Source organism: Xenopus laevis, chromosome 5S (genome assembly GCF_017654675.1).
Source record: "Xenopus laevis strain J_2021 chromosome 5S, Xenopus_laevis_v10.1, whole genome shotgun sequence".
NCBI lineage: Eukaryota > Metazoa > Chordata > Amphibia > Anura > Pipidae > Xenopus > Xenopus laevis.
The window spans coordinates 11172282-11186422 of NC_054380.1; the positions used below are offsets into that span (position 1 = coordinate 11172282).

A 14141-nucleotide genomic window follows, 5' to 3' on the forward strand; every position below is an offset into this window, starting at 1 on the left:
TACAGGTCATGGAACTCCAAGGTGACTTCTAATATCCTCATATTTTCCAACAATACACAAGTTTTAGTGAGTCATGTGACAAAAATGACATCACTACTCACCGTTTATAACTGATGACATCAGAACTCACCGTTTATAAGGATATCATTTACGAGATATTGATGGTTTATGTTTATTATAGTCAGATATTTGCTGTATTATGCTTACCTCCTTGATTCTCTGCAGCAGAGGTGGGAGCCAGTCCTTATTTACTTCACAGTGACTGTCTAGGAATGTGAGCACTGTAGCCTGAGCGACATCAGCCCCCCTTACCCGAGATCGGATCAGACCTGCTTAAATAAATGTGATAGGGGTTTAACACAATATCATGATGGGTGCTGAAACCTTACTCGTTATAGTGGTATAATGCAGCGATAAACAAAGCAGCTTTGTGCTTAAAAGGCCACAAGTGCATGAAAAATGTCATGTATCTTGAACTTTGCCCCGTCCTGTCGGATGTGTCCAAAAGCAAAGTTCTTTGTGCTTCCAAAATGGGTGCATGGAGCAGCACTATCCTATGAATAGGACACTTCCTGTGCTTGGTAGCTCTGTATTCATAAAGGGTAGACTGCATTCAGGTGTCCCTTTAGATGCCCTTCACTTGTGTGTCATTTAGATGTCTAAGTTGGGGAGCAACCAACAGACAACAAAGTGCAGAAGAACCCTGTACATACTGCTTGTATTAAAGGAGAAGGAAAGGTTAAAACTAAGTAAGCCTTATCAGAAAGGTCCATCTAAATATACCAGTAAACTCCCAAAGTAATGCTGCTCTGAGTCCCCTGTCAAAAGAAACACTGCATTTCTTTCCTTCTATTGAGTACACATGGGCTTCTGTATCAGACTTCCTGCCTTCAGCTTAAACCTCATTGCCCTGGGCGTGAGCATGCTCAGTTTACTCCTCTTCCGCCCCCCTCCCTTCTCTACTGTAATCTGAGCCCAGAGCAGGGAGAGACTCAGGCAGGAAGTGATGTCACACCACATTAATACTGCAGCTCCTATCCTAAACAAACAGAGAGTTTCTAGAGCTTTTTACTCAGGTATGGTAAAACATTCTACAGAATAAATATAGCATTCTAGCTTGCACTATTGCAGCCAATCTATTGGCAATAAAATCCCTCCATAGCTTTCCTTCTCCTTTAAGTACACGGCCGCCTTGCTCTCAATGAGCTCCATGTTGCATCCCACAGTTGTTGCAATTGTCCAAGAGACGGTTTTCAAGGGGTGCAGTTTTGCAACCTCTAGTGGTCCTGAGCTTATACCAGTGGGATTGGTGTCGAATGGATGCCATAGACAGGTGGCAAATACTAGACTCGTCTGCGCTCTGTATCTGATGACTTCCCCTAGCTTGTATATTTATATTACTTGTAAACAAGGTGATCACATAAGCTGCCCACCAGCAGCCCCTTATGAATACAGTGTTGCCAAATGTGCCAGGTAGCACCATGTTCTTATAAAGGAGCTGCACCGTTGCAAACCATGTGGCAGGGTGTGAACCACAAAAATGGCACTTTTCACCCTGCCTTGCGCTTGATAAACAAGGCCATAAGGATTTAAGGGAGCCTGAAGCATTGGTAGGATGGGCTCAAAATAAATGCCAGTTAAGGTGAAATTTGGTGAGAAAGCCTAGTTGCTCTCCTCGATAGTCCCGAAAGCCCAGTCTAAAGGCCAATTAGGGTGAGTGCCTAGATCAGGGGTGTCCAAACTTTTGGCTCGCCGGGCCACATTGGAAAAAGATTAAATTGTCTGGGGCCACACATGACATACACAAAAACACGTTTGATTTGTAAAAGTAAAGGAAATATACAGAAAAGAACTAAAATGCCAGTTGGATAACCAGATGGAGCTATACACTGGAATATGGGACACCTGGATATTAAATAGACTTATTATTATATTATTATTACTAACTGGGCAATGGGCAGAACCCCCCCTCCTCCTATTTCCTCGGGAACCAAGCGTTTCAAACTGGGCCGCATTCATATGCATCCTGGGCCGCATGTGGCCCTCGGGCCGCAGTTTGGACACCCCTGGCCTAGATAGTCTTGGAACTAGGGCTTGAATGTTTGAAACCCATATTACTGTAAACTTGTTATGAGCTAAGGGGGCCTTGACTGAAGGCTGGACTTCCAAGGGAGTGTGTGACTTCAATTGCAACAACCTCTGCCTCAAGGCACTTCATTTCAGCACCATGGGGAAACAGTCCGATGTATCTCTTGCAAATCCCCAGTGCTTCTAAACCCATGCGGGTGTGGTTGGGCAGCATGCCGCTCCCCTAAATTTCTGCCACCCTAGGCCTGGGCCTTTGTGGCCTCTCCACAAATCCAGGCCTGTGGAGTATGTAAAAGGCAAAGTTAAAGCTGCTTAGAAGCTTCAACTATAAAGTTAGTACTCAAAACACCAAAATATGCAGATCCCAGTGCAAATGCATTTAGTGTATCTGTACCCCTTAGCTAAAAAAGATGTATTTTACATGGTTATAGTAACAGGTTGTTTCTTTCTCTGTATTGCTATTGATTTACTTGGCACGAGGCAAGATATTTGAGTTGTATTAAATCAGAGCAATTAATAAAACAATCTGTTCGCGTTGCGCTTTCCCCAAAAGATTCAGAAGAAAATCTCATTAGCCTGCTGGTTTGAAAGCCTACCATATTAGCAAATGATTCTAACAATACAATTGGGGGATTAATGAAAATATATCACTGTGCAGTCCCTGAGACACAGATCCACCAGGAGGAGATTCTGTAACTATACAATGGTTATTGCTGCAATCTGTTATGGATACATAGGCACATTGCTGATATTTTAGCACAGAAAAGGCATCAGCTGTTGTTTAATATTCTATCAGTGGTGCCCTGTGGGTGAGAACAGGACAAACTTCACTAGGGTCCAAAAATATCAGAGCAGCACTTGTAGGACAGTAGGAGGAAAATATGCCGCAACGCTACCTTAAATTAAACCACTCTAAAAGTGAAACGGTTCTCTTTCCTCCAACTAACACCAGTAGCATCCCCGTCATAGTTTACAATTCCACTATCACCCCCTCTCCCCAGGCCCGGTGCCTTGGTGTTATCCTAGATTCTGCCCTGTCATTCACTCCTCATATCCAGTCACTTATTAAATCATGTCACTTCCACCTAAGGAACATATCCAAAATACGATCATTTATCACCCAAGACGCTGCCAAAATTCTTATTCACTCTCTCGTCATATCACGTCTAGACAACTGTAACTCTCTTTTAATTGGCCTCCCCCTCCAGAGACTGTCACCTCTCCAGTCCATAATGAACACTGCTGCGAGGCTCATACACCTCAGCAACCGCTCCTCCTCTGCCTCGCCATTCTGTCAATCTCTGCACTGGCTTCCATTACCTTTCAGAATCAAATTTAAATTAATGACACTGACTTTCAAAGCACTTCATAACTCTGCCCCACCCTACATCTCTGAACTCATCTCTATATACTCACCCACTCGCTTACTACGCTCCTCTACTGACCTACTACTCAACTCTTCTCTCATTACCTCCTCACATGCTCGCATTCAAGACTTTGCAAGGGCTGCACCCCTCCTCTGGAACTCTCTCCCACGGTCTGTCCGACTTTCTCCCAACCTTTCTGCTTTCAAGAAATCTCTGAAAACGCACTTCTTTCGAGAAGCCTACCCTCACTCTGCTTAACTACCAAACGCAACACCACATACAGTACCACATCTCTCACCCACTTAATTCGATCTTACCCACTCCCACACCTTGTGTATTACTCCCTTCCCTTTAGACTGTATGCATAGGGCCTTCCTCACCTTTTTGTACCTGTATTGATTGTGATGTTTGTTACTCCATATAGTCTATGTATGTAATTCATGTGATGTAGTCTTATAATCACATTTACTTTACAGTGCTACGCAATATGTTGGCGCTATATAAATACATGTTAATAATAATAAATAATAATAATATGCCAACAGCACGGTAACATGGAGAGTAGGACAAGAAGACAGTAGGGTAAGATAGAGACAATAGAGACACATGGTAACATCAGAACAAGTTGGACATTGTAGGACAACAAGGTGGCAGTAGGACACAATGAAGACAGTAGCATATCAGAGTGACTGTAGGACAAACTGAGACACAGGGAAAAGATGAAAACAGTAGGAAAACAAGGTGACAGCAGGACAAGATGACACTAGGGCAAGATGAAGACAATAGGTCAAAATGTGGCAGTAGGATAAGATGCAGACAGTAAGATAAAGATAAAGACAGCAGGTCAAGATGGAGACAGTAGGTCAACACGATGACTGTAGAGCCAGATGGAGGCAAGAGGACAACAAGGAGACAGTAGGACAAGATGGAAACAGTAAGACAAGATGAAGACAGTAACATAACAAGGTGACTGTAGGACAAGATTGAGACACTGGGACATGATGAAGTGAGTAGGACAACAAGGTGAAAGCAGGACAAGATGACACCAGGACACTATGAAGATAGCAGGACAAAAGGTGAAAGTAGGATTAGATGCAGACAGTAACATGATGACAGTACAGCAAGATGGAGACAATAGGACAAGATGTAACAGTAGGGCAAGATGAAGACAGTAGGTGAAGGTGGAGAAAGAAGGAAAGGATGAAGACAATAGGGCAGGATGGACACAGTAAAGCATGATGGAGACAGTTAGACGAGATGGAGAAAGTAGAACAACAAGGTAACAGTAAGAAGAATATGAAAACACAAGATCAAGATGGGGACAATAGGACAAGATGGAGATTGTAGGGCAAGATGAATACAGTAGGACGAGATATGCACATTAAGGAAAGATACAGTAAAAAGACATATTCTCAGGAGTTTAGCTGAACGTGTTTTGGTGAAAAGCAAGATAGAAACAGGGTAAAATAACATCACCAAGCAACATTTTTTCCTGGACAACTCCATGTCATACTAACCTTGACATGGAGTTATCCAATAAAGGAAGATCACAGTAAGTATGATACAATCTTCCCTTTTCCTGGACAACTCCATGCCAAGGTTAGTATGACATGGAGTTGTCCAGGAAAGGAAGATCAAGGTAAGTATGATACAATCTTCCCTTATTCACCCTACATCATTAATTACGTCTTTGACATTATTATGTGGATATTTTTTTGGGGTGCAGAATATTCTAACAGACCTTGATCCCTATTTCACACCCATGTAAAGACTCTTTTATGGTAGAAGTAGTCCAGGCTCCCCTTTTATGTACGAAACTTGGCCCGACACCACAATGTCCCTATAGAAGCTTCAACTATAAAGTTAGTACTCTAAACACCAAAATATGCAGATCCCAGTCCTGAAACTGGATGCGTGCAAATGCATTAAGTGTATCTGTACCCCTTAGCTAAAAAAGATGTATTTTACATGGTTATAGTAACAGGTTGTTACAGGGTGAAAGACACATGAAAATGTGATCACACCAACCCCCATACCACTCACTCACATGCTACCCATGCCCCCTATATCCAACTATGCCATACAAAGCATTGTGCTCTGAGGGTGAAAACGATGGTACTTTGTGTTTCACATTCCTTATGAAATAAGCTCCTGTGTGTAAATGATTCCCTTTCATAAAGCAATATGGCAAATGCATCCATTACTGAATGTAAATGTGGCAGCAATTCATGCTCCTCATTAGCCTAATAATGCTCATTGCCTCAGATCCATCACTGCTGTAGTGGAAATTAATGAGTCTGAAGATGAAATGAAGGAGCAAACTGGTCTGGATTTATGATGTATAAACAAAATGCCGCTCGGCTCCTGGGATTATTTCCTTGCTAAATGTTTTCACTCCAGCTAATAACATGAGATACAGTAGGACGTCCAGTGTCAGACTGGCCCACTGGGATACCAGGAAAACTCCCGGTGGGCCAAGGTGTCAGTGGGCCCTCCTGCTTCTAAATATTTGGCTTATTTAATGGCCATTCCCTTTTTCTATGAGAATAAAGAGGCTAAATAGATGGAAAAATATGTTATAGCATGGAAAGAAAAGAGAATAGGAGAATAGAGGTTGACTAAGGAAAGGAAGAAAATAAAACTTAGAGTGGGCCCCTGGTCTAAAGGTGTTTGGGTGGGCCCCTGGTCTAAGGGTTTTTGGTGGGCCCCTGGTGTCCCAGTCCGACACTGAGGACGTCGTCTCCACCAAGTCCTTCATTTGTGCCCCAAATCTGTATTCAATTTAATTCTAAACAACTTCATAATATCCATTTACTTCTCATTCACACTGGGTTTACAGTTATTAGTGATGGGCGAATTTATTCGGCATGCGCAAATTCGCATCAAATTTGCGCGATTCGCCGCCAGCGAATAAATTCGTGAAACGCCTGCAAAATTCCCCCAAAAAAAATTGCCGGCGTCAAAAAAATTTATAGCGGGTGTCGAAAAAACCAGACACCAGTGTAAAAAACGGGTGCCAGCATCAAAAAAATGGATGCCAGCATCAAAAACGGCCGCCGGCGTCAAAAACGAGACACCGGTGCCGTTTCTCGAATTTTTCAACGTTTCGCAAATTTTCCGGCTAAGCGAAACGGCGCAAATTCGCCCATCACTAACAGTTATGTGTAAATGTCATTGCTATTAAAAACAGCAACAACCAGGAGAAGTGACTTCTGCTGCAGTAACCCAAAAGCCAGAGAGCAGAAAGAGACGGACAGTAGCAGTGACAGTTACATGTAACTAGTGAGAATAAGGATGAACGGATATTCGGAAGCTGCTTAGAATGACATATCTTTTCATTAGGCAAAATACTGTTTTGGGGTGGAGTTTCTCTTTAACGATATTTCCCTACAAAAAGAAACTGTTACATTTCCAGAAAACCGCACTTTATTTTTGCCCCCCCCCCCAAAAAAAAGCTAAAATCTATTCCCAGTTGGGCCTTTGGCAAATAAGAATGTCTGGAATCTTATCGGCATCCAGCAGAACAGTCCCTGGGAACTAATCAGATCACACTCTCTTCTTCACTGCTGATATATTTGGCTGATAAGGCCCTACCTTCTCTTTGCTCATTGCGCAGGCATCTCACTTTGGGCAACTTGCTCAGCAGCCGGCAGTCCTCCACTGTCAAAACAGAAAGACATTTAAGGAAGAGATAGTTACTGTCTGGGCAATAAGGGACTGGGGATATAACTGGGGAAGTATTTAGTGCAGTGCTGATTGTTTCATATTAATATATCCAGTGGAATAGAGATGCGGCAGCACATGATATTTTACAGTGAAGTCACACTGGGCTCAGATCTGAGTATCACTCGTGTATTATAAGGGATAATGTACCCCCTACTGTAAATGATAAGGATATTAGAAGTCACTGAGGGGTTCTGTGACTATATAAAGGCACAAGGCTGCAGGCTGAGTTATACAGGGAACTCTGAGTATCACTCATGTATTATAAGGGATAATGTACCCCCTACTGTAAATGATAAGGATATTAGAAGTCACTGAGGGGTTGTTCTGTGACCATATAAAGGCACAAGGCTGCAGGCTGAGTTATACAGGGAACTCTGATTATCACTCATGTATTATAAGGGATAATGTACCCCCTACTGTAAATGATAAGGATATTAGAAGTCACTGAGGGGTTGTTCTGTGACCATATAAAGGCACAAGGCTGCAGGCTGAGTTATACAGGGAACTCTGCGTATCACTCATGTACTGGTCATACTGGTTCCAGAACCCAGGCAAGGGGTCCAACTCCAAGCAACTCGACTGGAAGATTGTCACATCAATCAAGGGGGATCCTGCTCGGTTTTCCTTGTATTGATCCGGGCAGCCCTTCTGAAAACTGGGTTCTCTGGGTCAAAACCGGACAGGTGGCAACCCTAGGGTGTGGCCAAAAGTCATCAGTGGGTGGTTGGCAAATTGGATTATACAGGTTTGGAAGCTTTTATCCAGAATGTTTGGGACCTGCGGGTTTCCAGATAAGGGGTCTTTTTATTTGGATCTCCATACCTTAAATTTACAAAAAAATCTGGCTGTATGAGGGATATTTATCTCTTTTCCTCCATATAATCCTATAGGTTTATCGCTCTTTATGGCATATATGGCCAGTTTGCCTTATCTAAAGAATTAATGATTGTTTTACAACCCTGTAGAACTGGAAGATAAGGAAAAGCCATTGGGATATTATATTCACCATGCCCAGATAGTACCAGTGTGCTGTTAGTGAATGTATCTGTGCCGCTATACATTATATATCCAATCAGCTCCCAGGTCGGCTCAGGGAACCTTCAGGAGAGCTGCAGTGCATTTGTAGCTAAACAAAACCGTCAATATCTTAAAAATGTAAAATAAATAATAGAACAGAGAGAGCAATTAAACCCCCAAAATGGCACAATCCATAGAAAAATTCTTATTCTTATCTTTCTTCTTTTTCTTATTCTTCTTTCTGTAATGACGTTTCCCCCATGCATCCGTAATATAATATGTACAGTACATATATGTCATTTATTGGCAGAGCATGACTCGGCTCCATACACACTGAGGCATGATTGATGGCACAGAAAAAAAGGCCATTATATCCCTCCCATAAATCATTTGCTGCACTTACTATGCAGGCCGAGATCCTTATACCCCCTGGGTACATTATAGAAGGGACAGCAGACAAGGAAACAAGATTAAGTGCAGTTGTCAGTGCAGATGAATTAAGGGATAGACTGTTGTGAGTCTGTACATTAGATGTGGATAGATAACAAATATATGTTACAGGGGTGAGCAATGGGGGGGCATTTAACTGACATTTAATGCCTAATGTACAGTGTATATGCCAAGTACTTATTGGTCTAAAGAGTGCAGCACAATAAGGTTCATCTGGAGCAGTTACTTTGTCAACCACACAACAAATCATTCATGGATATAAACAATTTAAGTAAAAATAATACATGTACAAGTATATATAGTCAGAAATCTTGACTTATGTTGGGCTTGCACGGGAAGATCTGCTCATGTATAGATGTATGATTTATTTATATAGCGCTCCTTGAAAGAGAAGCCCTGTATAGCAGAACAGTAACTTTAGTAGAACAAACAGGGGGGTATTAGAATATTGAATACAAATAAATACAAAATACAATAAAAGCAAATATGAAGTACAGTTACAATTAAGATTTAGGGGTAAATTCGCTAAAGGGAGAAGTGACTAACGCTGGCAACGATTCGCCAGCATTAACGCTTTTAGGCAATGCGTCGATTTACTAACGGACGGAGGCGTAACTTCGCTAGCGAAAGAGACAGAAGCTAGCGCTCATTCACATTCTATCACCAGGCGAATTTTCACTCTTCCTTTATCTTCTGTTACTTACATCATATTCTTAGTGGAAAAAGTTTCTAAGTCCCAAAAAACGCTGGCGTCTTTTCCTTTTTTTCAGAGTGATTGGCTGCAAAAGTCCTTAAAAATCTTTGGGTACCCGGTTTCCCTCATACATTTTCTAACATATGGAACATTAATTATACAGTGGGCTCATGTGTAGGGCATTATAACAACTCTATTGTCTGGACTTGTGTAATGTAATGTATTTGCGGCAAATTTTCCGCTGTATGCAAATTACCCTGATCGAACACCTCTAACGAAGTTGCGCTAGTCATAATTATACGCTAGCACATCTTCGCTTTAATTGCCAAAGTAACGCTAGTGAAAATTCGCCAGCGCTTGGTGCCCCCGAATGCAATTCTGCATTTAAGTAAATTAGCGTTGTCTGGTCTAATTTTTGCCTGGCAAAGTGTAGAGATGGGTGTGAAGCCGTCAATGGTGAATTTTCGCAGGTTAGTAAATCTACCCCTTAGAGCTTAGTGTCAAGGAGACAGGATAGAGGTCCTTGCCTCGCAGAGCTTACAATCTAAAGGGTAGGGGGGTAGTTTACAGGCACAAATAGGGCAAAATCTGTGTATCGCTATTCAGCGCTGGCCCGTCCACATCAAGACTCGCCACACTTGTTCTTTGAAAAAGCGGCTTTATTAAATTTGCATAAGTGATAACAGGCAGTGGGTAAGTGGTGCGAACTAACGCGTTTCGTGCCCTCTCTATTGGCACTTCATCAGAGTTCCGAGACGCCACAAGGAAGGGTGAGCTCCGTTTTAATCTCTCACAACCCGTGTTTCTCCTTTATACAGGCACAAATAGCCCACGGGGCAACAATGGCAGAAAATCAAGACTGATGCAGCCCCTGCTCAATTGGATTTTCTAGTAGACAAAGTAAGAAGATCTAAATTAAAGAAAGATTCTTTATCTGGAAAACTCCCAGTCCTGAGCATTGTGGATAACAGGTCCCATACCTGTACTTGATTAATTTTTATTAACCAATCAGAACACATCCCTATTTTGGTCAATGAGATTTTAAATGTATAACTTAGTTAGTTCTTAAGCCGGCCATACACGCAAAGATAAATTCGTGGGAATTGAATCGTCCCCGACATTTTTCGTACCAGGGTGATCAGTCGTTTAATCGATCAGACACGTTAGAAGATTAACGACTGATGATAATTTTTCTGCATTTTTTGCCTATTTTACGATATCAATGTCACTACTATTTGTCGGACATAACTCTCATATGATTGCGGTCACAGCCAGAACATCGTCTGATTTGTTCTTTTACTACTTTATTTAATCTGAATGGTTAGTGGCAGGTCGGAAGATTGCGACGTCCGATCATTTGTCGGATACGTTTTGCACGTCAATGGCCAACTTTAGACAAAGAGAATGTGTGAAAATTTGTGGATGGAGAGTCAAGGAAGAGATTTCTGGAGGTTGTTCCCTATACAATATATCCTGTGAGCACATTGGGAAAGACCTTTGTATCATTTGTGTCTCTGGGCCGGATAATCTGAATAAATCGTTTCATCTCTGGGAATCTCGGCTTCAACCATTTACCTGGCTGTGCTAAATTGCGGAATCTATATTTCCCACACTATACGGATCTATACGCATAAATTAATACACAACAGTTAGCATTCTGTTTCATGGATCAATATTATATTGATTTTTGTGATTGCTATATTGAACAAACAACTCTTTCTTATGTAACCTTAACGTACTAAATAACTGAATGAAAACTTGGTAACTTGGTAGTGTCTTGAGATCTACTGATCATCAGCTAAAAGTCTACTGGTAGATCCCGATCTACTTTTTGGGCACCTCTAGCTTTCAGCAGTACAATCACCAGTGCCCACCAATAACCCGAGAGACAGGTGTGATCTCCTGCTCACTCTCCTCTTTGGGGTATATTTATACAAAAGGTAAAACTACAATTCTCTATGCCATGTAGGATGCACCGAATCCACTATTTTGGATTCAGCCGAACCCCCGAATCCTTCGCAAAAGATTCGGCTGAATACCGAACCAAATCTGAATTTGCATATGCAAATTAGGGGTGGGAACGGGAAAACATTTTCTGCTTTCTTGTTTTGTGACAAAAAGTCACGCAATTTCCCTCCCCGCCCCTAATTCGCATATGTAAATTAGGATTCGGTTCGGCTGGGCAGAAGGATTTGGCCGACTCCAAACCTGCTGAAAACGGCAGAATCCTGCCCGAATCGTGAAACGATTAGGGTGCATCCCTAATGCCAAGTTAGTGGGCCTCCATGTTGTATCTTTTGGGGACAGAATTCCAAATCCCTAATTTTTGGATTCCGCTGAATATTAATTGCTCAGTGTTAGGAATAAAAGGCTTACAGGGGAATGTAATAAAAATCGCTAACGGAAAAACTATTCGCAATGCGAAAAGTTATGCCTTTGCGCGAACAAATTTTGCTTTGTGCGAATTTAATGTAGCTTTTGCGAGCCCGGAAACTGTTTAGCGACCACTTCCGACAGTGGAAGACCGTTTGTGAATTTTATAGTTTGCGCCAATTCGTAGTCAATGTAATAAAACTTCTTACTGAAAAAGTCGTTATGTTTGCTCCAAAAGATTACGACACCTTCAAGCACTTCTTATGAGTGCGCAATTAAAATTCGCAATGCGCAATTAAAATTCGCAATGCAATAACAGTTTAAGGAACAATATTACACTGCGAGATGTGGATTTTTAGTCTTATTGGTGTGAATTGTTTTGCTCTTTGCGACTTTTATTACATTCCCCTGTTAAGGTCCCCCCTATAAATATGTTGCTTTATGTTATTTCTTCTCACTGGCTATAAACTGACAGCCCTAATTTCAAAGCAATCAGACGTTCATTTTAAATATGTTGTTTCCTCCTCATCGTTATATTCTATTCAGCATTCCAGCAGGAAGACAAAAGCCATAATAACTGTATAATTGGTTTGCATGTCATTTCCACAATGCAGTTAGTGTATTTATAAAAGAGAATGAATTTATCATATAAATAGATGAAACGTTCTGGCTCCCAAACTGTTTCCCTTAGAGGGACCCAGAGCTTTGATTAGGGTGGGGGCAGCCCAATAGGCATTTAGGGTAAAATTTGGGGAGCACCGTAGCATACCTCCCAACATTTTGGAAGTAAAAAGAGGGACAAATTTTTTTTTTCTGCACGTAGCGCAACAATTTTTTTGACCACACCCCTTTTGGTGGCCACACCCCCTAATTACCATGTTTGTTTTACAAAATTTGGCAGGTTATGAAAGTTTGAAAATATTTCTCCTTATCTAAACTGTGTTTTTGTGTCTCAAAATTGTTACAAAGTATCTTATTTGCACTCGTTAGCTGTTCTGGGCTCTCTGCTAAAAGCCAATTAAGTTAGAAACTTTGTTTCTTTTTCTTGCTGTTCAGTGCAGAGAAAATAGGGACTTTTTCAGTACAAATGAGGGACTGTGGGTTGAGCTGTCAAAAGAGGGACTGTCCCTCCAAAAAAGGGACAGTTGGGAGGTATGCCGTAGAGAGAAGCAGAAGCACCCAATGGGGTTTATTTTGTTTCGGGGATGTAAATTTGTACCCCTTAATGCTCATTCACACTGAACTTATAGCAGGAGCATTGCAGTGGTCTGCATGCCAGAATAAAGATCCGGTGCAAGTTGAAGAGCGAAACACTGGGGATTGGTATATCTGCAGGCTGAGAATCAGTCCCGTCTGGCATTAGCGTACGGAATCTAAGGGCCCTTTCATTATGCGAAAAAAACAAAACAGATTTGGGGATGGAAAACGTCTTTACAAAGGGTGTAACTTACAGTTATCACTGAAGTCGTCGACTAGTAGGATTTCACGGATAAGGTGCATAGGTGTTCGGTTTAGTACACTGCAACAACACAAACAGATACGGAAGAATACATTAGTATGACTTATTGGAGGAAGGAAAAGGGACAGGATTAGAATGCACGCTCATTATCTGGATGGCAGAGGGAGCAGCAGGCCGCAGTTTAGTAAATGCAGAAAATGTACAGTGTAAAAAAAAGGCACAAGACATATATACAGTTACACCAGGGGCAGCTCACGATCAGTTTAATTAAGCAATCTGTGACACAATATAGATAATATAAAACGTACAGAAAAGAAGTACGAACAACAGCAAATGCAGTCAGGAAAGCCTGTGCGCTTCATCAGCCCACTCCTGGTGAATACAGCACTGCTAAACACATTCAGCACTGTATTCATTATGGGGAACTGCAGGGCAGAAAACATAACGGATTGAATGTCCACTATAGTTTAGAAACCAAGTAAGGCATATGTTACATCTAAATAAAGTTTGTCGCTGCCACTTACATTTTTGTCTCTTGCATGTAAGTCCTGTGTTATCTTGCTCTGGAGCCAGCAACAACAAAGCAACAAAGTCTCTGATTTCCTACTGCAGTCTGGGTTATTATAGATCGGGGATCCCCCTAGCTTTTTAACCAGTGAGCAACATTCAGAAATAAAAGGAGACCGGGAGCAACACTAGCATGAAAAATGTTCCTGGGGTGCCAAATAAGTGCTGTGATTGGCTATTTGGTAGCCCCTATGTGGATTGTCAACCTACATTGAGGCTCGGTTTGGCAGTGCACCTGATTTTTATTCAACTAAAACTTGCCTCCAAGCCTGGAATTTAAAAATAAGCAGCTGCTTTGAGGCCACTGGGAGTAACATCCAAGGGATTGGAGAGCAACTTGTTGCTCACGAGCTACTGGTTGGGGATCACTGCCCTAGGTCTCAGCCCTGACATGTACTTT

At 41.8% G+C, this 14141-nt stretch overlaps 1 protein-coding gene across 3 annotated transcripts in view; it reads right to left on the reverse strand.

Annotated features, from left to right (window-relative positions):
* The window catches only part of galnt14.S (polypeptide N-acetylgalactosaminyltransferase 14 S homeolog), a 210525-nt gene that overhangs the window by 26707 nt on the left and 169677 nt on the right, over positions 1 to 14141 (reverse strand). For 2 of the 3 annotated variants that reach the window (XM_018264923.2, XM_018264921.2), the window contains exons 4-6: positions 13167 to 13234; positions 7050 to 7115; positions 208 to 332 (exon numbers count right to left, since the gene is read on the reverse strand). In XM_018264923.2, coding sequence (XP_018120412.1) covers positions 208 to 332; positions 7050 to 7115; positions 13167 to 13234 — 259 coding nt within the window. The remainder of the gene's footprint in view (positions 1 to 207; positions 333 to 7049; positions 7116 to 13166; positions 13235 to 14141) is intronic. The other variant, XM_018264922.2, reaches the window with a different exon arrangement.